The sequence below is a fragment of the Barbus barbus genome (genome assembly GCF_936440315.1).
Source record: "Barbus barbus genome assembly, chromosome: 38".
In the NCBI taxonomy this organism is placed as follows: Eukaryota; Metazoa; Chordata; class Actinopteri; order Cypriniformes; family Cyprinidae; genus Barbus; species Barbus barbus.
In genome coordinates this window covers 3,315,440-3,340,797 of record NC_136716.1, presented here as the reverse complement: position 1 = coordinate 3,340,797, position 25,358 = coordinate 3,315,440, and the positions used below count along the sequence as shown (strand labels likewise).

The 25,358-nt window shown below is 38.0% G+C and overlaps 1 protein-coding gene across 1 annotated transcript; it reads left to right on the top strand.

Moving 5' to 3' along the window:
- Positions 1 to 365: 365 nt before the first annotated feature.
- LOC306858103 (uncharacterized protein) lies at positions 366 to 25,142 on the top strand (the record flags this gene model as incomplete). The annotated part of the gene is made up of 26 exons (XM_079398500.1): positions 366 to 798; positions 4,588 to 4,759; positions 4,865 to 5,145; positions 7,368 to 7,510; positions 9,062 to 9,293; positions 10,474 to 10,541; positions 10,920 to 11,198; positions 13,828 to 14,103; positions 14,508 to 14,640; positions 14,779 to 14,903; positions 16,429 to 16,707; positions 16,830 to 16,922; positions 17,035 to 17,170; positions 17,316 to 17,437; positions 17,532 to 17,807; positions 18,006 to 18,101; positions 18,213 to 18,345; positions 18,501 to 18,625; positions 18,709 to 18,987; positions 19,105 to 19,197; positions 19,299 to 19,431; positions 19,588 to 19,614; positions 19,864 to 20,062; positions 22,763 to 23,031; positions 23,193 to 23,338; positions 24,001 to 25,142. The coding sequence occupies 26 exons, from the start codon at positions 366 to 368 to the stop codon at positions 24,355 to 24,357; spliced, it is 4,905 nt and encodes a 1,634-aa protein (XP_079254626.1). The 3' UTR covers positions 24,358 to 25,142.
- Positions 25,143 to 25,358: the final 216 nt, after the last annotated feature.

Genomic DNA, 25,358 nt, shown 5'->3' with positions numbered 1-25,358 from the left:
ACATCCTGTGTTTAATCTGGCTACGACATGAGTTACAACCTCCACCAACTCCTCATATGCAATGGATTGAGGTGGCGTCAGTCTCTTCTGTATCGATGTGCTGACCACATCAACCTCTTCGGAGGAAGAGAGGTATAGCACCGTGCTCTCACTGGGGCATTCTAGTAGGTACATGAAACATGGCTAAATATTAAAGTTAAAGACAAAATTAAAGACTAAAAAACCTAAACGAAACCCAAAAGCCAGCATGACATATTCCCCCTCTAAGGGTGGCTCCAGACACGCAAATGTAACATCTACCCCAACCCAAACAAAACTCAAAACGTGTAGGAAGGTGGTGGAGTGGAGGCAGAACAAAGGGAGGGATGGAACACCAGGCTCATGTAGGGAAACAGGAACAGAATGAGGGCATGGACCATGAAGCAGTGGGCAAAACTATGGGCTGTGGAGCGGTGGTGGACCTGGACCCTGGAGCAAGGGCAGGTCTAGACTGTGGAGTAGAGGTGGGCCTGGACCATGAAGCACTGGAGGAAATGGGCCATGGAGCAGAGGCAGACTTGAACTGTCAAGCAATGGCGGGCCTAGGTAGTAGAGCAGTGGCAGATTGTGGAACAATGGCGGACCAGTGCTGTGGAGTAGTGGAGGACCTGGTCCGTGGAGTAGTGACAAATACCATGAACCGTGAAGCAGTGGCAGGCCTAGACCATGGAGCAATGGCAGACTGTGGAACAATGGAGGACCTGGGCAATGTAGTAGTGGCAGAGCCGGGAGGGCAGGGAACCAGGGTGGAGCTGAATGGTGCAGTGTGTAGCCCAAACACTCAGGATGGCTACTGCCATAACATAAAGCACTGAGGATAGGGGAACAGCTTCTGTGATAGCCAGTGCTGAGGCCCTAGGGATGCCAGATGCTCGCACTGACATCATAGTTGGGTCCATCACACTGGCAATCATTCTAGTCTGTCCTTGTGATAGATGATTAAGGGAATTTGGCCTTTGTGTTCCTCATGTATATAATCCTGTGGAACAGGAAGTCATGGCTGGGCAATTTGCAATAATGCTTCTATTCACTCTGGTGTCCTTAAAAATTTAAATATGAATGTGAATATACTTCAGAAATGTTTTACTCATAAGAATTTCAAGGGGTGCCAATAATGTGGCCAACATGAATTAGAGAAAAATATTTATTTCATAATGATATTTTCTCACCACTTTCAATTGATTTACTTCAATGAGTTTGACTTGATGTATTAAAAGAACTAAAACTGAAAAAAAATGTAATTAAAAACATTCTACTTAACATTTTCACTGTTAATTCATTGTTACTTGCAGTTTATTTGCTCATTTTTTTTGCTAAATTTACAATCAATTCAAAACCATTTTGTATGCAACATTTTTAACTTATTCTAATCTTTAGCCTGTCATGTACATGAGTCATAGTACTACAACAGTATCTGTTCTACATAAACTCTTTCATTCCAATACATTTCCCTACAGAAACTCAAATTTGCTTATATATGCTGTAATATTTCCTTAGTATTCAGAGAACAAGTAAAAAGAGAGCATGTTTGCATGCTAATATGCAAATCTATTCAGTACTATAGCAACATATGGAGCGCATATTCACATTCTTCATTGAATGTGACATATTCTATGCAGCAGATTTACAAAGATATTGCACAGAAAACAGCTACATACTTCAGGTATGCACAATTTATTAGTTTTTTTATATAATTTGACTTCTGCTGGTACATACGAATACCATAGGACTTTTATAGATCTATTGCTTCTATATTTATTTTCTCCTCAGATGCAAAATCTGCCTTTTTAGAGAGCCGACTGATTTTATTACAATGGAATTGCTGTATCTAATGCTGATATTTATCATCGGTAAGTTTCTTAGTTTTTGTTCACATTTAAAACAAGATTTATTTAAATTGTATTTACTGTTTATATTCTATATTCTGTTGACATATTTGCCCATTTTATTACATTTTAGAGTAACATTAATGCAAAAAATTCAATATTCGTACAATGACTTCAATATTTGTACAATGCACTACAAATATATCTACAGTGTTGTTTTTATTTAACTGGTTTTGCACTCTATCTGCCATGCGCCTTATGCCACTTTATCAATCTAATTCTTATTTTTTTCTACAATATCCTCATTTGTATATTTGTATAGTTGTATGTACATATGTTTAAACTGTATTTAAACTGTATTCATGTTTATTTTGTGATGTAAATATGAAGGAGGAACATATCCTTCACTTAGACCTCGCCTATTTTTCTGATCCAAATATTTTTCATATCCAAAATTCACATGCAGCTTGAACTGAGGCGAATGTAGTTACCTCATTACAAATAAGAAAGATGAGACTGTGTTATAATAAAAAAATAAAATAATAAAAAATAAAAACACAAAGCTTATTGCGATTATTGGGTGGCTTGCATGCAATGAATGGAATTGAAAATGTTAAATATTATTTCCAAGCATTTATACCGTAATTAAAACAGCTTGTGAACAGTCACGTAATGGATTAACGCAACGTTTAACCTTTAACATAATTTTTCGACTTACAGGGTCCTATAAATTTATATTTTCACCTAACCCCACCCCTACCCTAAACCAAAGGAGTGTTCGAGATGAACTACTCTAGGCTGCTACCGGCTGGAGAGTAAAAGTAAAAAAAAAGTCGTGACGTATTGTCAAGTATGGTGACCCATACTCTGCGTTTAACCCATCCAAGTGCGCACACACACAGCAGTGAGTAGTGAACAAACACACACACACACACACACACACACACACACACACACACACACACACACACACACACACACACACCCGGAGCAGTGGGCAGCCATTTATGCTGCAGCACCCGGGGAGCAGTTGGGGGTTCGGTGCCTTGCTCAAGGTATTGAGGGTGGAGAGAGCGCTGGACATTCACTCCCCCCACCTACAATCCCTGCCGGCCGGGGACTTGAACCCGCAACCTTTCGATTACGAGTCCAATTCTCTAACCATTAGGCCACGACTTCCCCTACAGAGAGTAGCCGCTTGCATTCGGGGCGGAATTAAAAGCGGAGACTCAAGCCGGAGACTTTCTGCTCCCGGTAGTGACGCTCGCACAGTGTTTGCATTCTCTTATCACAGATAAAGTGAATTAAATGCAATATATGTCAAATACACTGAATGTTTTTTATAAGCAACATAATCACTTTTTTATATACTGCTTAATACAGTGCCATCTGTTCAAGAATAAAGTTCAGCAGGCTACTAAAAACCAATAAAGTGTGGGTATATACAGTTGAAATCAAAACTTTACATACACATTTCAGAATCTGCAAAATGTTAATTATTTTACCAAAATAAGAGGGATCATACAAAATGCATGTTATTGTTTATTTAGTACTGACCTGAATAAGATATTTCACATAAATGATGTTTACATGTAGTCCACAAAATAATAGTTGAATTTATAAAAACGACCCCGTTCAAAAGTTTACATACACTTGATTCTTAATACTGTGTTGCTACCTGAATGATCCACAGCTGTTTTTTTTTTTTTTTTATCAGTGTTTTTGATAAAAATGATAACATTTCAATTCAAGATAACAGTGCGACTACACTAAAAAGGGATTTACTGTTATAAAAGCACATATTTCTGAGCATTATTGGAATTGAATTGAACCTCTTGCTTGTCATCACAGAAATTGACCAATGACAAAAAAGTGTGTTGTCATCAAGGCTCTCGCAGCTGATTTTGAGCAACTGCAGCGCCTGACCTCGGCGGCTGGTCTGCGCTGTGCAGAATGATCAGTGTATGACATCAAAGTACCGCGAGAGCGATTCGAAAGCATAAGGATCCATCTGCTCTCTTTATCGCTCTCGCGATACTTTGATGTCATACACTGATCATTCTGCGCAGCGCCGCTTCAAGACGAACACACCTATTATTTTAATTTGCGCACAGAGACTGCGCACAGGAAGGATGAGCTTTACTTGCAGACGGAGATGGAGATCGCTCCATTCCTCTCACAAATCAACCATTTTGCCTTGGAAGACTTGGAATATTAATACTTTTTGAATAAATGATGACGGTATATAAATAAAACTGTTGTGACTGTTTACATTGAAAAATCACACTCCAACATACATGCAATAATGGCAATAGTATCACCCCATATATAATTTAATCATGACGATAAAATTCCCAGTGCCTTTCGCGTCGGCATATTGACGCCAATTTAAAACAATGGAGGACCTGCACGTCGAAAAATGAAGCAAAAGGGGTCAAAAAACGACGCCAAGTGGTCCTGACCAAGCTTCAATATGTGACGGGTTGGGAGTGAGAACGTGTTGGAATTAAACTGTAGCTACTGAACAGACTTTGCCTGAAAGGGACTTTGAAGTCTTGTGATTCATCTTGAACACACACATACATTGTTTGAAACGTTTTTATCCTCTCTCCTTTTACTTTATAGGTGACACGAGAAAAACTATAAAAGGTAATGATGCATTTAAAGTATAAAAACATCTCGAATTTGGTCCATTATTGACAGCTCTCACTCTTCTCCTCAGCCCAGCACTGTGGGATTTCCTCACTCAGCACTGGTATTGTAGAGGGTGAGGATGCAGCTGTGGGGAACTGGCCTTGGCAGGTCAGTCTACAATTTTTTGGCTATCACTTCTGTGGAGGGTCCCTCATCAGCCAGGAATGGGTGCTCACTGCAGCTCACTGCGTTGAATATCTGTAAGAACATAAAATAGACATAATGTGTGATTTAATGTGAAGATGCAGTTTTTATTCTCAGAGAAGAAGTTTTATTTCACTGAGACGTTTTCCTTCCTCATTCAGATCCTCAGACATTGTTCTGAACGGTACTGTTTATCTGGGTAGACAGAGCCAAAATATTTCAGTCTCTGACTCACATGAGGTGATTCGAGGAATCCAATCCATCATTCCACATCCAGACTATGACCCCTCAAAGTTCGTTAATGACATTGCCTTGCTGAGACTGAGCGAGCCAGTCAACTTTACCAGCTACATCAGCCCGATCTGCCTTGCTGCTAATGACAGTGTCTTTCACAACGGCACCACCTGCTGGGCCACTGGATGGGGAGAAACTGTCTTTTTAGGTAATGACCATAATTTTAACACACTGGACTACATGTATTCTAGGTTATGTATCCAGATTACAAAATGTAGGCCTACTACATTACACTGCAAACTTTACTAGATGTACATTTGTAAAGTGGACACGTTGGCAATTTATTTTCCTTTCATTTTATATTATATTAGAATCAGCCAATAATGGCAAAGTACAGGACACAACATAGGCTTACAATGATTACACTTGTTAAATGGTTTAAATCCAATTAAAATATCCATTAAGTTAAATATCCATTCTAAGAAAAAATATAATATATCTGAATAAACTTCACATCATAAGCGATTGTTTGTAACACTTATGAACATTAAGTGAACCTTTACTCTTTAAAAAAAATAAAAAATCTAAACCTTGAGATTTATTATAAGATGTATTTATCATTTCCCTTCTCATTGCATTTCCTGGCTGTGAATGGAGCAGTGCCACATCCCTCGATGTGACATCATCAGCTTTCAGTCATATTCAAACTTGGCACGTGATATGGGGTGAAGCGTCACTTGACCAATTTACAGGATTAAATACATTTTTTTATGAAAACTGACAAAATTCAGTTATTCTTTTCATGCATTTCATAGGCGAAAGACAGAAGCTGTCCTTTGTGAAAAGAAATGTAAAGTCAGCACTTCATTTCATGCACAAAATTAATTTTATGAACTAAATTCTATGGAGTGAAAACAGTATCAAATCCTCCCACAAATGCTCGCGAGAGATCCATACTCATGCACACAATCCACAAATGCACGCAAAGGATCCACAGGGCCATCCACAAATGCAAGCGAGAGATCCACACTTGCGCACACAATCCACAAATGCACGCAAAGGATCCACAGGGCCATCCACAAATGCTTGCGAGAGATCCATACTCGCGCACACAATCCACAAATGCACGTGAAGGATCCACAGGGCCATCCACAAATGCATGTGAGAGATCCACACGTGCACACGGCAATCCAGGCAAAGGCAAGTGCATTATTGTTTCTTTGCTCACAGAATGATCCTCAAATACTGTATCTGTACCGGTTATTTCATGCACAACAAATCATGAGTTCTTAGTGTTCTGCCTTAAGAATGTCTATAAATACCTGCTTTTGTATTTGCCATTCTTTTGAGACTGTCATTCCATGGCCTTAACTCACAAATGTGCACAAGCCTATCTGTACACTTTACCTATGGAACGAATGAAGTAGACGGTCAGACGTGTAGTAGAATGTTGATCTGAATGGCGATCCACTTTAAGGACCCTGATTTTTTTTTTTCAACATTATTGCGACAAATGTTTGGAATTTCATCATGTGATATTTAGATTTTTTTCATTGGTTAAACGAGTATCTTCGCCGCCTTTGTCTTATGTGCACAAATTGTACAATTTTATTATCCTTTGTGTTCGTGAAATGCAGTATGTTGTATGCTGCAAGTATCACGTTTCTGTAGTACCCTGCTTAGTGTTCATTGCGGCCATATGGTGTTGCTTTTAGTGACAGGAGTTTAAGTCCATGGTCCGATCATATTCCTTTCGTTTCTTTTCGTTTGTTGTGTATTAGACTATGTCTTATAAATGTTGGAGAAACTACCCTTTCTGCAAATAACACGAATAACAGGACATGCTTTATTCATAGTTATTCATTAACCGGTGAACTGGTGGAAGCCATATCAGCTGAACTGAGAAGTGGCTGTACGATTGATTTCCTATCTGAAAACATTTCATTTTTAACAGGCATTGCCTGTTTGCGCAAAAAAAATATTGGAAGTTGTCGATTGTGTGCTCGAGTGTGGATCTCTAGCGAGCATTTGTGGGAGGATTTGATACTGTTTTCACTCCATAAAATTCACTTCATTCCAGTTTGCACCCTAACAGTGTTCTTTGAATGCACTTTTAATTTCATTGATAACAAAAACACGTTAAGTGCATAAAGTGCATATGTCCATCACTTCAGCTAAATATATGTCTTTAAGGAATGAGTATTTCAAAAATGTGTTTTCTGTTGTCCATGAAGTAAAAAGTTAATTCAGCCTTGCTCATAAAATGGAAAGAGTGTGTATTAAATAGACTAGCAGCAGGACATCACATGAACATACTATAAAAGCATTGAATTTAAATTTACTGTAAATGCATTACAGTAAATGTAAATACAGTGATCCATATTTTTATCTGAACATCTCAAAAACCTGTTTTCTTGATATAACACTTAGGCACTGAGCACACTTATGGAACTCTGCAGGAAGTGAAGATGAAAATAGTGGGGAATGAGGAGTGTGACTGCAGTTTTAAGGACATAACAATTACTCCGGCAATGATCTGTGCTGAAGGAGAGGCTGGCGAAGGAACGTGTTATGTAAGTTATAACAGTTTATGACACAAAGTGGTTGAATTATTTATCTGACTGAGTGACACACAATCCAAGGGAATTTATTTAACATGCACAGCTATGAAGTAGTTCCAGGATATTGACCATATTGTTGCATAATTACTTTGTTCAATAACACATATCAGTGCGGTACTTTAACTTTTTTTTTTTTGCATATACTGTAACACTAGTGCTACAGAGGTTACAAATTTTTGTAGCACAGGTCACACAATTGTAGCACAAGAATAAAATGTTACTGTCTCTGGAAACAACCACAAGTAGTGCAGTTTAATGGACATTAATAATATTATTATTTTTATTATATTAAACTAAATAAGAAACATTAATATTGTAATAACACTGTTTTACTATAATATACAAAGCAGTGTATTTCAGAATAAATATAATAATTATTATATCATTGTATTTTACAGAAGGCTGCAGGGTGACCTGTTAACATACAGGGGGCTATAACAATTAAATGTCTGAGGTTTTAATATAAAATATTAAATTGTTATGATAAAAAAAAATGCATATGCATCCATAACATCCATCTTATGCATCCATTGTCAGGGTTGGGGATGAAGGGATGAAGGGATGAGGCGAGGACTCAGGAGAATGGACTCAGGGCAGGGCAGGGCAGGGCAGGGCAGGGCAGGGCAGGATACAACCAGGGTAACATCGATAACAAACTGGCACAGCACTGCAAACACAAGGAGATTATAAAGGGAGCAAATGAGGAGGGTAATGAGGTAAAAACAGGTGGGGAAAATTAACCAATAATCAGGAAACAAGATGGGTGGGGTCAAGACAATTGACACGAGCACATGGCATACAGAAAACTAAGACAAAAGCCATGTGCTCACACAAAACACAAGCACATGGTCAGCAAAACAAATCATCAGCCATGTCTAAAACAGGACACGAACACGCAACTAATGAGAATACTCATAAGCCGCGTGTTCACACAAGACACGACAACATGAAAGCACGCAGCCAATGAAAAACACAAGCGATAAAAACACGAACTGCGTGCACAAAAACACAACACACGTGGACAAAAGACAGAACATGGAGCGAGAGTGTCCGAACCCCGATACGAAACCGAAACTCAAGACATGAGTGTCAAGGCTCTGTCACAAAACCATGAATAACATTAGACCGAACTGACAGAACCCTGACATCCATTGAGAGAGAAAAAAATCCTGTACACTTCTCTACACTGGAGAAAAATGTATGCATATGGATGTTTACTTTTTACTATTTCTTTAGAGAAATGTGTTATTTTTCCAATATTTATAGCCCTGCTCTGACACATTAAACCCTGACAAACAACAGGGTTTGTCAACAAGCTCACACACATTGCAAAACTGTACAACATATGCAGTATATCACACTGTACAGCGCTGCATGTATGTATTTACGATGATATACAAGAAGTTTAAGCTTTCTTCAGACAACATCTGGTCCATGTAGCTCAAGTTAGTTTCTTTATAATTTATATTTTAATGATTTCTCAGTCCTTGCTTTCATTTTTAGGAAGATTCTGGCGGTCCATTACAGTGCAAGCAGGATTCTGTCTGGATCTTAGCTGGCGTCACTCATACTTCTTCTTGTGGCACTGGAATTGCACCTGACAGCTATGCCAGAGTATCCAAATTTCAAAACTGGATTATGGAGAATGTTAATGGAACAGATATTGGCTTTGTGACTTTTACATCTGATGGTGAAGATAAGGACAGCAGCTTTCTGTGCAGTCGAGAAGATATAGGTAAGACCGAAAGCAGGTGAAAGTTAACTGCCAGTAAAGACAGAATTGAGCCTTCTTTTCCTCACTCAAACCTCTCTTTTCAACTATTTTGGCATGGTCAATAGTTATCATTTAATTCCTACAACTTTTGAGGTACTACTAGCAATGTTTTGCCATCCAGCTGGTCCTATTGCAAGAGAATAGTGATGCCCACAACAGTGGTTTTTATACTTTTCCTCATTAAATAAGATTTTGTTCAGGTTATAACCTAATTACTTCATTAAGCAGAATAAGGTGTGCCTGTGTTGGTATTAAACAGACACTGGAATCGAATACGTGTCATACATTAGATGCTGACTTTTTTGTAGAGGTATATATGTTGCTTATAAGCTGGAATTAGTTTTGTTTCTGCATTGGCTCACCCAATCGAAACAAAAAAAAAAACACTTCCATAATGTACTTAAAGTGCTTTATTTTCACACACTAATTTTGTAATTAATATACTAAAAAATATTCTTTAGTACTTAAGGTAATCTTAAGAACATCTAAGTGTACTTAAATGTGCTATTTTGTGACACCATGAATATGAACTAAAATGTGATTTTAACATTCTGTCTCTATATTTAATAAATGTATTTAGTTACCACTTGCAGTACAAGTTGGTTGACCCCATCTTTCATACACCAGTGCGTTCAAGTGTGCTACAAGTGGTAACTAAGCAATTTTTAATACATGAGTTTATCCTGACTTCACAAAGAGTTTTGACTATCAGCGTAACATACACATTGCTGCTCTTTCTTGCCTTTAAACTTTTTTTAACATGATGTCTAAGAGCCCGTAAACTACTATTTCTTGAAAATCAGACATCATATACAAGTGCACTTAAAAATATCTTATCTATTTGCTTTTCAGTATCTCATGTTTTGCAAGCATCTTGTTTCCTATAGACTGATTAAACCTATGAACCCCAAGCCCTGGAAACTATGCAGAAGCCAGTTAACAGACTGACATTTAACATTTTAATTTCAGCCAGTTCATGCAGTTTTTTGAGTGCAGTATGCATCAAGTCCACGCTGTGAAACAAAGTGATGTGTAATAGCATTTGCTACAAAATAATCATTATGTTGTGGATCTCTGTAGTTTTTTTTCTTTTTTTTCTTTTTTTATTCCATGATTTTTTCTCATTGTTTCATAATTTCAGGTCTTTTCTACCCATTTGGAAATGAAGACATAGAGAATCCCTCTGAAGATGATGGAAGCTCTCAGTTAGTACTATTGGAAGAGCCCTTTGTATATTTTCGACATGTTTATCAACAAGTTTATGTAAGAGCATTGTGTGTGTGTGTGTGTGTGTGTGTGTGTGTGTATATATATATATATATATATATATATATATATATATATATATATATATACAGTGCATTCAGAAAGTATCCAGAATTCACTCAATACACCATAATGAAAAAGCAAATTTATTAAAAAAGATTGCTCTGAAATATCACACTGACATAAGTATTCAGACCCCTAACTCATTTGAAGCATATCATACACTACCCAGTTGTTCAAAGAAAACAAACCTGACTTTTTAAGAGTTTCAGGTGCCATTTTGTACTGTTCTTTTATAATATTGTTTTACCTTTGTTTCAGGTTAATAACAATGGCCATTTGACATTTGATGAGCCTCTTTCACAACCGACACCCAGTTATTTACATTCACAACTCAACAGAGACATCATTGTTCCACTTTGGACAGACATGGACAACAGAGTCAATGGAATAATCTCCTATCGTCAGGTCACCAGTGGTAGACTCTTACTAGCAGCTTCAAACAACATAAACCAGTATTTTCCGAATCTGAACTTCACTGCCTCATGGCTGTTCATCGCCACTTGGGATAAAGTGCCATATTATAACAATCTACAATCAGTAAGCTATTTGTTACAGTTATTACTCACATCTGGTAGTTTCTGAATGTTTAGGAAAATACTTTTGAATTGTTTCCAGTATTATTCAAGTAATTTGATGTGGTGTCTTAAAGGTGCCATAGAATGCATTGATACAGTATTTTAAATTGTTCTCTGATATCTACACAGAAGGTATGTGGCTTAGGTAAGGGCAAAAAATCTCCAGAAACGATTTGACATGTCCATTTACAACCCTAGGATTTCTCCCTAGAATGAAACGGTCTGTTATTGGCTTATTTGGCAGGGTCATGAATAATAATGAGCTCTGCTCTGATTGGCTGTTTCACAGTGCTGCTCAATGTTGAGCTCTGCTCTGATTGGCTGTTTCACAGTACGGCTCATCAGCAAGAAGGAAGCACAGGGAGGAAAATATATATTTAAATACTTTCTCTCGCAGTTATATCGTGGGGTAATTATACTGTGGGGTGGTGATGGCGCAGTGGATAAGACACATGCCTTTGGTGTGAGAGACCCGGGTTCGAATCCACTGTGAGACACCAATGTGTCCCTGAGCAAGACACTTAACTCCTAGTTGCTCCAGAGGCGTGCGACCTCTGACATATATAGCAATTGTAAGTCGCTTTGGATAAAAGCGTCAGCTAAATGAATAAATGTAAATGTAATACTGCATATAAAACGCGGGCATCAGGGAGCCGTTATTAATATGCGAGGCATTGAAACTGCTTTTGAACGATCCATCGATCGCGTTATAGTTTCACTTTCAAGAGACACGATCACACAAGCTATGTTTACATTATAGAGCAACAGTACTTACCACACATTTCACAAGATCAGATGCTTGTCAGTGGTGCTCAGGATCTGTAAGTCATTCGCCATCATCCTCATCTCTCCTTACTGAGAGTGAAATCTTATGTACTGTAACAGGCTACCGCTAGCAAGGAGCTAACCATGTCCCTTTAGTGGCTCGCGTTATTTGCTTTCTGTGCCTTTGATCCTGACTGTTGCGTCACAGTCGGTGTTATGTTCTGATTTGCCTGTTTTTCAGTGGTCTTTTTTAATCACGAGATTTACATATGAAGGAGGAAACTATGGTGTTTGAGGCTCACTGTATGTCATTTCCATGTACAGAACTGTTATTATTTAAATATGCCAGGGTAAAGACAGTTTTTCATTCTATGGCACCTTTAACGTGTTTAAATGCAACATTGTTTGGTGTCTCTAAATAAGACATCTTTATTGATTTATTGACTTTAATTATCAAGTTTGGTTTCCTCTTTAGATGTTTTTATTTCTCTAAGAATGAAGGTAAACTTGTGTTAGGCCAACATTGCTACACTCTAAAAAATGCTGGGTTAAATAAAATCCAATGCTGGGTAAATATTGGATAGAACACATGCTGGGTTGTTTTCAGCCAACAGTTGGGTTAAATGTTTAACCCTACCATCTGGGCAGTAACCCAACCGCTGGGTCTAAACAACCAATCCCTGGGTTCATCCATATTTTACCCAACGCTGGGTTGTATTTAACCCAGCATTTTTCAGAGTGTATCACGCTTGTTCCAGTTCACAATAACCTTTAACAATAGCTGTGTGAAATTCAGTCATTTAAATAGGAATCCGCCTTCACATCAAGGAGGAAAATTTCCTCATCAGTTTGAAGTAGGTCTAGTAAATTTGCCTCAGTGACCAACCGGAAGCTGTTTAGTTCTAAAGTGACTTCTGCTTGAGCTGTGCTTTATAAATCTCTACGCTATTAGACATTGGACCTGTTTTGCCTGCACTAATGTGGCCTCAGATAATTTGAGTAAGAGAAAGAGTAAAGTTTTGGTAAAGAAACAGTATCCCATGTTATCTGTATTTATATAGTTTTTACCTTCATCTTTCAGGAGTCGACCTTTCAAGTGGTTTTGGTGTCTGGCAAAAACATGTCATTTACACTCATGCATTATGATCATATTGCTCCGACCACACATCCTGTAGAGGTAAAGTGATATGAAAACCACGCTGATCAAAATATATTTCTGTAACCGCTATATGATAAGCGTTTGGTTTTAACTGAACTTTTCATTGTCTTGTTATTTGATTGACAGTCTGGCTATGACACAACGGATTCAACTGATTTCTTTTCGATTCCTGTCTCTGATGCCACATATCTGCCATACACAAGCAATGTCAATGTAAAGGGTCGATGGGTCTTTCGAGTTGACCATGCATCAGAAAACAATGGTACAATAATATAATAATTTACAATACATGGCCTTTATTGCAAATCTTGGTTAATAGTTGCTTTGTTGAAACATTTAGAACAATTCATTGGACAATTAATATGTAGTAAAATGGTTCAATGTTTAATCTTGGTACAGTATGTACTGTAACAAGGCCATTTCATGCGATGACATTTTTTCTTTTTCAAGGGCTTTTTTATCCATCTGGGTATCAGAACACACAGAACCCCTGTCAAAGTAATACAAGCTCACCAGCTCTGTACTTGCAATATCCTTTCTTATACTTTGGACGCACATATCAAAACATATATGTGAGATGTTACATTAAACACATTACATTTGAAGTACATTAATGCATTACAACAAGTCATGTTACATGAGTTAAATGTTCAAATCTCTGCTATAGGTCAACAATAATGGACATTTGACGTTTGAACCATTTTATGAAAGCCTCCCCAAGGCTTTCCCTGCCAACTCTACTGGAGACATTATAGCTCCACTCTGGGCAAAGTTTGACTGTAGTGTCAGTGGAAGCATCTCCTATCGCATTGTAACTCAAGGCCGTATTCTGGACAGGGCGAGAAATGATGTCAAACAGTATTTCTCTCAGTTTGGGTTCTCAGTGCGTACAGTCTTCATTGCTTCGTGGAATAGTGTGCCCTACTTGAACAGCCCCACTACGGTATGTAGAATGACAGGTTACTTTATTCTTCTTAAACCTAAGTTTAGTACAAATCTATGGTGAAACTGAAAATGAGTTTTATGTCCCTGATAATATCAAACTTACTAAAAGGATTGCATGCATTTAGCTTAAATGAGTTTTGTTTATAGAGAGCTTATAGCTGTGTTGTTTTTAAATTGAAACTTAATGTTTTTACTGGACTTTTCCAAGGAATCCTCCTTCCAAGTCGTTCTAGTCATTTGCAGAACTCTTTCTTTTGTCATAATGAACTATGGAAATATCTCCTCAACAGATCAAAGTTTTCAGGTTGGACAACATAAAAATCTTGCTACAAAACTTTGAGATACATATGATAATGGGACCTTCATATTAACTGGTCATATACTTTTTTTATTTACTCGCAGGCTGGCTATGACACAATAAACTCAACACATTATTTTTCAATCCCTGTGCCTGATGAAAATAAGCTGTTCAACTCCAGCAATGTCAATGTACCGGGACGCTGGGTATTTCGTGTTGACGGTGGGCCGGAGGAGGGTAAGGTCACTGTTTAATATAGAAAATATCACATTATTTGATAAATAACAAAGATAAATATACAGCATGTTCATGCTTATAAAATGTAATCTTTAAAATGTTTTAAACATGCCTCAATAATATTATTGGAAATATTAGGAATATTCTACCCGTATGGAGATGAAGAGGATGAGATGAGCCCGCAGTCAGATGACGGAAGTTCTCCACTGATTCCTCTGCTGCAGCCATTTGTGTACTTTGGTCGTCTATATGACAAAATATTTGTAAGAAGCATTGTGATATTCATGACTATTCCATATAGATTATTGTTTCTCAACGGGGGTGCTCGGATAGTATCCAGGGGCGCTGGGAGCAATATTTTTGAAAGAGGGCACTGAGGTGTTCTTGGGGACATTTTGTTAAGGTGATTATTCCAAAGATGAATGAGTTGAAACTTGCAAAATATTATGATCGCACGTCCCGATGCTGTATCTATTTGTCTTGGTAGCGTGTTAGCGTAAGCGCGTGGAGTTCTTCTGAAATAAAATGTATCTATTTACTGTAGAGCATGTTCGATGACAGAAACACTGATTATAATGGGTTCTATGTGTTTTGGCACAATGTGTCGCAGCATTCATGTCCGGTGTAGTAGTGTTACCTGCTATTACTCCAATGACACTAGACTAGACGGTGTATCACAGACAGGCACCAACCCCACTCCTTTATAACTCTGGGGAGCAAACCAAAATCTTCATTAATGCCGCAAAGTTACCACTTCCTCAAAAATGTCTTTATTTTATCAAACTGAAATCGGAAAGTAGGAAATTTGATTAAAAGGGGAAGTGGTGTGTGGCCAAGTATGGGGACCCATACTCGGATTTGTGCTCTGCATTTAACCCATCCAAGTGTACACACAGTAGTGAACATACACCTGGAGCAGTGGGCAGCCAATGCTGCGGCGTCTGGGGAGCAGTTGGGGGTTCGGTGCCTTGCTCAAGGGTCTCATCTCAGTCGTAGTATTGAGGGTGGAGAGGGTGTTGGTTATTCACTCCCCCACCTACAATCCCTGCTGGACCTGAGACTCGAAACCACGACCTTCAGGTTACAAGTCCAACTCTCTATCCATTAGGCATACGACTGCCCTATAAAGTGGAAATTTAATTATGACTATCACAAATATAGGCCTATATTCAGGGCAGCACTAAAATAGTTACTATTTTGACTAGGAGCATACGTATCTTCTACTTAGTTTTCGCTGAATACTAATTGCAAACATCCACCCACAATTTAGAGGTAATATCACAACAGCAAAAGGGTGTTCAAGAGTTCCAGGAAAGGAAGAACAAAAGTTTTTTTTAATGTCTCTTTAACCTTTGGGACAATAGGGTCAGTGTCAGATAGAGAGTGAAAGATACCTCAACATTGCCAAAGCACTGAAAATCACAAACATGTTTAAAAACTCTGTAATGTTCTTACACTTATTGTTAAATAATTTACTGTAAAAAAAGCAATTTACTGTCTTTTTTGAACAGTTTAATGGATCATTGAATGAAGTATTTAATTTCTTAAAATTGTGATGACCCCAAACGTTTGAATGGTAGCCTACTGTAAATATAATAATAGTTCTCATTATAAACACAAAATAATAATCTTTAATAATAATATTCAGTGAAAATTATAAATGATATTTAATTCAATGGGGGGCAGTAAGAGACCTGGATAATGGGTGGGAGCTGCTAGCCCAAAAAAGGTTGAGAACCACTGATAGATGATGAAACTTCAACATCCAGACTGGTTTTTATTTTACAGGTGAATAATAATGGAGACCTGACCTTTGATGAGCCATTTTCCCGGTATCATCCCTATTATTTTCCTGCATACTCGACTAAAGACATCATCGCGCCACTGTGGACAGACATTAATAACAATGAGGAAGGAACCATCTCTTACCGACAAGTAACAGATGCTCGTCTTTTGAATCGGACTTCAAGAGACATAAACAAATATTTTCCAAACTTGAACTTTTCTGCCTCTTGGGTTTTTATTGCTACATGGTATAAAGTTCCGTACTATAGAAACAGAGAGGTGGTAAGTTTATCTTTCAGTTAGTTTTCTGTTTTTACATAGTATTTTCAGTGAATATCCAGAATGATGCTGTACTCTATTAATGATGACTGTATTAATAATGAAGGATTTCCACTCTCATCCAGGAGTCGACCTTTCAAGTGGTGTTGGCGTCTGGCAAAAACATGTCATTTACTCTCATGCATTATGATTTTATCAATCCTACACAAAGTGTAGAGGTAAAGAAGTGAAAAATATGTGAAAATATTGTTACCCCAGGTTACAATCTTTAGCAGTGTGAAATGGTTTTGAATTTAATGCGATTTTTTTCTTTGTTTTCTTCATTGACAGTCCGGCTTTGACACAATTAATTCTACTAATTTCTTTTCAATTCCTGTTTTTGACATCGCAAATCTGTCACAAACAAGCAATGTCAACATCATGGGTCGATGGGTATTTCGTGTTGACCGTGTATCAGGCAACAATGGTACGATAATTTAATAATTAAAAATACACTGAATTTATTGCATATCTTGTTTAATGGTTTATTTTTTGAGACGTAGAACAAAAAACTGTACCAAAGCCATAATATGCTATGACATGTTTTTTTTTTTTTTTTTTTTTTTTTTCAGCTCCGTTTTATCCAACTGGCTATCAGGACTCTCAGAACCCGTGTCAAAGTAATGAAAACTTAACAGCTCTGCACTTGCCGTATCCATTTTTGTACTTTGGACGCGAATACAATACTATATATGTAAGATGTCATGTTAAACAAATTTGAAGTACATTGCTATATTACATGTCATGTTGCTTCAGTTAAACGGTCAGTTAAATATTCTTTATTATAGGTCAACAATAATGGACTTTTGACTTTCAAACCATTTTATGAAAGACTCCCAAAGGCTTTCCCTGCCAACTCTACTGGAGACATTATAGCTCCACTCTGGGCAAAGTTTGACTATAGTATCAATGGAAGCATCTCCTATCACATTGTAACTCAAGGCCGCATTCTGGACCGGGCAAGAAATGATATCAAACGGTATTTCCCTCAGTTTGGGTTCTCAGTATATGCAGTCTTCATTGCTACGTGGAATAGGGTACCCTACTTGAACAGCCCCACTACGGTAGGTAGATTTAATTATTATATTAATCTTTTTTAAACCTACGTTTAGTGTAAATTTAGGCAGAGATAGAAATTAAGTTATACATTCTTGATAATATCAGATTTATTAAATACATTTATCTTGAATGAGTTTTGTCTATATAAAATTCATAGCTGTCTTTTTCATTCAAACTTAATGTTTTTACTGGACTTTACCTAGGAATCCTCCTTCCAAGTTGTTCTAGTCTTTTGCAGAACTCTTTCCTTTGTCATGATGAACTATGGAAATATCTCCTCAACTGATCAAAGGTTTCAGGTTGGACAGAATAAAAATCTTGATACACAACATTAGAAAGAAAAAGTTTCAAAGATCATATTAACTGGTCATATTTCATTTATTAATAAAAAAATGTTTATTTACTCATAGGCTGGCTATGACACAATAAACTCAACAGATTATTTTTCAATCCCTGTGCCTGATGAAAATAACCTGTTCAACTCCAGCAATGTCAATGTGCCGGGACGCTGGGTATTTCGTGTTGATGGTGGGCCTGAGGAGGGTAACTTCATTGTTTAATATAGACAATATCACATTATTTGATAAATAGCCATGAAATATAACATGAAAGAAAAAGAAAAGTAGTCATTTTGATGCTTATAAAATGCCCTCCCTAAAATCCTTAAATGCTCATAAAAATATTATTGGAAATATTAGGAATATTCTACCCGTATGGAGATAAAGAGGATGAGATGAGCCCGCAGTCAGATGATGGAAGTTCTCCACTGATTCCTCTGCTGCAGCCATTTGTGTACTTTGGCCGTGTATATGACAAAATATTTGTAAGAATCATTTTGATATTCATGGCATTCATTAATATATATTCCACATAGAAGATAAAACTTGACTGGTTTTGATCTTACAGGTGAATAATAATGGAGACCTGACCTTTAATGAGCCGTTTTACCAGTGGCATCCCTATTATTTTCCTGCATACTCATCTATAGACATCATCACTCCACTGTGGACAGACATTAATAATAGTGAGCAAGGAACCATCTCTTACCGACAAGTAACAGATGCTCGTCTCTTGAATCGGGCATCGAGAGATGTAAACAAATATTTTCCCAGCTTGAACTTCTCTGCCTCTTGGATTTTTATTGCTACATGGGATAAAGTACCATACTATGGAAACAGAGAGTCAGTAAGTTTCTCTTTCAGTTAACATGCATTATTATTGCATAGCATTTTCATTGAACTGATATTTATGGAATATCCAAAATGATGCCTGCAATAATATGGAATTTATGCTCTCTTCCAGGAATCAACCTTCCAAGTGGTTTTGGTGTCTGGCAAAAACATGTCATTTATTCTCATGCATTATGATTTTATCACTCCCACCCAAAGCGTAGAGGTAAAGTAGCGTGGAAAATGCGTCAGAATATTGTGTTAACCCAGTTTACAATCTTTAGTTGCGTGAAATGATGTTTTCTTTTCTTGTTTTTTTTTTTTCAGTCTGGGCTTGATACAATTAATTCTACTAATTTCTTTTCAATTCCTGTTTCTGACATCGCAAATCTGCCATACACAAGCAATGTCAACGTCAAGGGTAGATGGGTATTTCGAGTTGAGAAATCAGAAAACAATGGTATATATTTGTTTTTATGAAATTTGTAATTTATCTCAATTTCAAATATCTAAATGTATTATTTTTGTCTCAAAACACGCATTATTACTTTAAATTGTGTTTGTAAGAGTCTTTTAGGTAGAAATGTATGTAACATGCCTCTGTTTTGTTTTGCAGAATTCTGTATCAAAACTAACACCCAAGGTACTGTACATTAATACTTCAAGAATTAAAAAATAATAATGTTTATTGATATTTCATGTGGGATTGGGAATTATTTATTTAAAAAACTGAGTTATTAAAAAATGTACTTACTGAGCCAGTAACTAAACAATTTTTGAAAAAAAAAAAAGTTTTTGGATCCCTTTCAAAAAAAATGAGGTGCATGATGCGGTCTGTATCAGTGCTGTTGAGTTACTGGGTAATAGCCTACATCATTGTCTTTTGTGTTAGCTTCCTCAGATGATCTTTCTAGTGCATTGAAATGTGGAAGAACCCCAGTTACCACCAGAAGCAGGATAGTTGGAGGTCAGAATGCTTCAGCTGGATACTGGCCCTGGCAGGCTAGTCTTCTTCTGTTAAGCAGGCACATCTGTGGAGGTTCTCTCATCAACGAGCAGTGGGTACTGTCTGCTGCCCACTGTGTTCATGGGTAAACTCATTCAACTACTTGCAGACAAATACTTCATCTTTCATTGATTCTTTGAGTAGTTTACTTTTCAACTGAGGAACAGGTTTAACCCTTTAAAGCCTACTGTATCATATTTGATATACACATTTCTAAGGTTCCTTAATTATCAACATGATCACAACTTTGCATCTCGAGCTGCAAAAGATTCAACTGAGGATGGAGGTCAGGGGCTCTGGAGGAGGACGCAGAGCATGAGAAAATCAGGACTGAAAGAAGGTGATGGCAGGAGGAACCATGGTGGAGATGATGGAGGGAGAAGCCAGGTGGTGAACCAGGAGGAGCCATGGTGGAGAGGGGCTCAACAACACCATGTGGATGATCCATGGAGACAGAGCCACAGAAAAAAGAGACCCAGTGGGACCCGAGCAGCTGGAGAACCAGAATGACAGTGGAGGCGGAGCTGATGTCTTATGCAAAGCAAGAATGGGGACCTGGAAGACCACGATGCAGCTGGAGCGACTGAGAACAAATGCGTGGCCAAAGGAAAGAACAATTTATCATTTTCAATTCTCCTAACCGGCATGTCTTTAGGCTGTAGGAGGAAACCAGAGTACCCGTAGTAAACCCACGCTTTCAACTTGACACAGGAAGAACATGCAAACTCCACACAGATAGGCCTCCCGTCCCTGCCGGGGCTTGAACCAGGGATTTTTTTACTGTGAGACAATGTTGCTAACCACAGAGCAATTGTGCTGCCCCCAATCTCAGGCAGGTAAACGGTTTATAATGTAATGTCAGAATAACGTCACGTTATGGTGGCTGTAAAAATCACACATCATTGGAGAATAATCAGAAAGTCTTTATTTCAAAATCAAATAATATACATGCAGGAGAATCACAGAGAAACACAACTTACAATATTAACCCAACAGGAGGAACTCAGGGCATAAATACATAAGGAGAGATATACATCCTTGCACCATAACAATACAATGGCAGAGGAGGGAGGGTGGGGCAAGGAGGTGGACAAGGGGCTGGCAAAGGGCAGGGAACCATAAGAGAAGGTGCCGGTTGGAGAAATCAGGGTGGAGAAGACAGAGGGAGGAGAACAGAGCAGGAGTACCCAGGTGAAGACCCAGAGCCAAGCCAGAAAGGAGGCCCACGGCGGAGTCGAGGAAGGGAGGTGACATGGTGGAGATTTGGCTGACAAAACCATGAGGACGACGGATGGAGACGGAGAAGAAGGAGGTAGATACCTGGCCAGAGCTGAGGAGACTGTGACTCAAGGTGAAAACAGGCCACAGGACCAAGGGGGAAACTGGGGCTCAGCAGGCTGGGGTGGAGCCAGTGGGACTGAGGCAGAGCCAGAGGGAGGAGGGACTGCAAGGACGGCAACCAAAGTCTCATTCTGATGAGATCAGGCTTTGTGGACAACAAAGGAAAGACTTTTGCCTTCAGATAAACAACACTATCTCTTGTGGACAGGAAGATTAACTAACACATAGTAACCCCCGCTCAGGAACGGCTTTGTTCTCCCTTACTCTTATCATAGTGTGAATGATTGTAAACACCCCTCACAGGAAAAACAAGTTTTGCCATGTGGCCAAAGCCACAAAGGAAGAACAGGTCTTAAAATGCATTCACACAAAAAGGACACAAAACCGATTACACCATTCTTCAACCTTCAGAAGTTCTGCGCTCCGGCGTGGTTGGCGCTCACACTACATGTGTGCCGCACCCGAGCCCAACTGAACCGCGCTATGGCCCACCTCTTCCAACCGAGCCAGGGACGGCTAAACGAACAGAGCGATCACCCAAATTAAACGAACCGGGCTTTGGGAGTCAAACGCACTCAGGCATGGTTAAGATTACCTAGTGTGACACACTAGGCAATCTTAACTCACACTCTGTGAGTACACCTATTCTCCCGCATCCCGCACAAACAAGTCTCTACCCGTCTGGATCCGCACAAGTGTTGTCGTGCGCCGCACTCTGCTGCGTTGGGTCCCGCGATCGTGCAGGTCTCTACTCGGAGGGTGCCTGTTATAATGTTATGATCGAGTCTCTGGACTCTAAGCATAGCTTGTTTTTCTAGAACTATAAACAGTATTTTCTATAAAAACGTAAATGCCCTGGCAGTGTCAAATAGCTATGGTTTTATATTAAATTTGATTACATTAATGTTATAAATTGAGATTTACAAGAAATATGTTAACTGATACTATGTAAAATGTACTGCTATAAAAAAGCACTTTATTTGTTTAAATCGTTTTTCTAATTCATTATTGAATTTTGTGCATGTCAATGCGATTAATCGTAGAAAATTATGTGATTAAAAATTTTAATCATTGCTCAGCACATATATATATATATATATATGTGTGTGTGAAGAGTTCATTTGCAAAAACAGATAACTCAAAATGATAAATCATGTTTTTTAATGTGTTTTTAATGTGTTTTATTGTGTTAGTTAGCTGTTTTTTTTTTGTTTGTTTTTTTAACCTAGACAAAATAACCCAACTGCAGTTTGATTGAGATTAATTGGAATGCAGAATGAAAAAACATGATTTCTGAGAATTGATAAAAGTTATCTTTTTATGCAAATTAACTCTTCATATAATTGGTCCATATAAAAATAGATTTCTGACTTATTTTGTCAGGCTTAAAAGAAACTGTTCTTGACTCTTACTTTCTCTCTGTTATACTTTAATTTAATCTCAGGTATCCTACCTCTTATTTCACTGTGTTTTTGGGACGACAGACCGAGGGTGGCTTCAACCCCAATGAAGTGTTCAGATATGTGAGATTAATCATCAAACATCCCAGTTACAACAATTTTACAAATGACAATGATATTGCTCTCCTCAAATTGAGATCACCTGTCACCTTCACTGACTACATCAGACCCGTGTGTCTAGCAGCTCAGGACAGTGTGTTCAACAGCGGCACAGACAGCTGGATCACTGGATGGGGAAACATTGATGAAGGAGGTGAGAGTTCATTTCTCTCACCTCTTAGTTATATTAAAGTCAGCATTTAAATGGGATTATGAATGGTATTTCATCTGTAACATTAAATATTTCTAGGTGAAACAGGATACTCAATGGAGGATACTATGCAGAGTAAATAACATCTCATGTTTTCCATACAGTGCCCCTTCCATCCCCTAATGTTCTTCAGGAAGTGGAGGTTCCTGTAATTGGTAACAGACAATGCAACTGTCTCTATGGAGTTGGACAAATAACAGACAACATGATCTGTGCTGGTCTACTGGAAGGAGGCAATGACTCTTGTCAGGTACAGAAACCCTCTGCTCAGCTCATTTAGACCCTGTCCACACGAAGACGGGTTTCTCTGTATGCGCATACATTTTTTACCGTATAGGCGTTTCGTCCACACGAAACCGGCATTTTCGAAGAGTGAAACCGATCATTTTATGAAACCGGGTCCCAGGGTGGATAAATTTGAAAACGCCGGTTTCATGTTTTCGTGTGGACGGCGAATCCGTATATTTTCTGAAACGATGACGTCATCAGCCCACGTCTTGCCCGTCTCGTGGGCAGCCATTTTATGCTGCGGCGCCCAGGGAGCAGTTGGGGGTTCGGTGCCTTGCTCAAGGGCACCTCAGTCGTGGTATTGAGGGTGGAGAGAGCGCTGGACATTCACTCCCCCCACCTACAATCCCTGCCGGCCCGAGACTCGAACCCGCAACCTTTGGATTACAAGGCCGACTCTCTAACCATTAGGCCACGACTTCCCCAATTATTAAAACTTATTAATAAAAACAGCATTTCTAAAATTAATGTCCTTACTGTCATTTTTGATTAATTTATACAAAAAAATAAATAAATCGAATCTATACTAAATAAAAGTATTACTTAAAAATATAATATTGACAGAATATTTGAATGGTGGTGTATGTTACTTTCTACATTGTATGTATTGATGTGTATTTTCAGGGGGATTCTGGAGGTCCGATGGTGAGCAGGCAGAGCTCTGTATGGGTTCAATCTGGTATTGTTAGCTTTGGGACTGGCTGCGCTCGACCTGAACTTCCTGGTGTGTATACCAGAGTATCACGCTACCAGGAATGGATCAGCTCCTTTGTGTGCAGCGATCCTCCAGGTTTTGTGCAGTTTACCTCCGCTGGAGCTGATCCTGACTACAGTTACAGCTGTCCTGGTCTTCCTTCTCCTCCTTCCTTATTAATAGATACTGAACCTAAAATGGGATCTTCTGCAACAACTCCTCCACAAAATTATTTGCTATCATATTTGCTATTGATTTCAGCAATACTTTCTTTATTTTATATGTAAAGATACATTTGGGGTAAATACCTTTTATCCATTAGGAATGTATCAAACGTGACAGTAAATACATTTGTAAGAAATAATACAATAAGAAATGTTTCAAATCCGCATATAAGAATGATCTCTGAATGAACAAAAGTATTCTTTTAAGTTGTAATATTATTTCCTATGGTAAGCATAAGAGACGTTTCAAAAACATTTAAATCATATAGACTCCAAACTTTTGAACAGCAGTATATATACACAAATAGACAACGAAACTGTGTAAATGTAAGTGGGGTATGTGCTCCGTCAAATACATTGAAAAGAGTTTTGATCTTACAATATTTAGATGTGCTTGATCATTCTTACACAATTTTAATTCTTCACTTATTTTTAAATAATTCAAAATATTAATTCATTTCATATCCTGCATTCCATCAGTGTATATGCTGCAGAATGCTAATTTATTATTTACATTTTATTACTAATTACCTTGTCAACACGTCGTTTGTCAGATCACTTGTGAAGAAACAGATGCATGTTGTTGCACAAGTTTCACTCACTATTTTACATGTATGATTTGTTTCTGTCTCATTGCGTTTTCCCCACGACCTAGTTTCTCAGTCTGTTGGATTAATCATTCTGTTCACCTGTTGCCTCGCTAATTAACTCATCAGTTCCTTTGTTTGCTACCTTTATTTAACCAACATGTTACAACTATTCTTGTAGCAACTATTTTACTTCCTATTCTGTTTGTTTTGTATATCTTTATACCTTCTAATATAGCAAAATAAATACAAATAATGAGCAAAATAAAACAAGTAAAAGCATTTTTTTTCCAAATTACTTTCCAATTTTAGATATAATTTTCCTTCATTTAAGTAGTGTGAGAGTGCAACGATGATAAATGTGTTGGCAAATCAACGTGACATGTGATTTCCTTTTCCACCCATCCTACGAAGGTCATCTCATTTAATTATAGGTTGAGGAGGACACTTTGTATATGTTACTCATTTTTACAACTG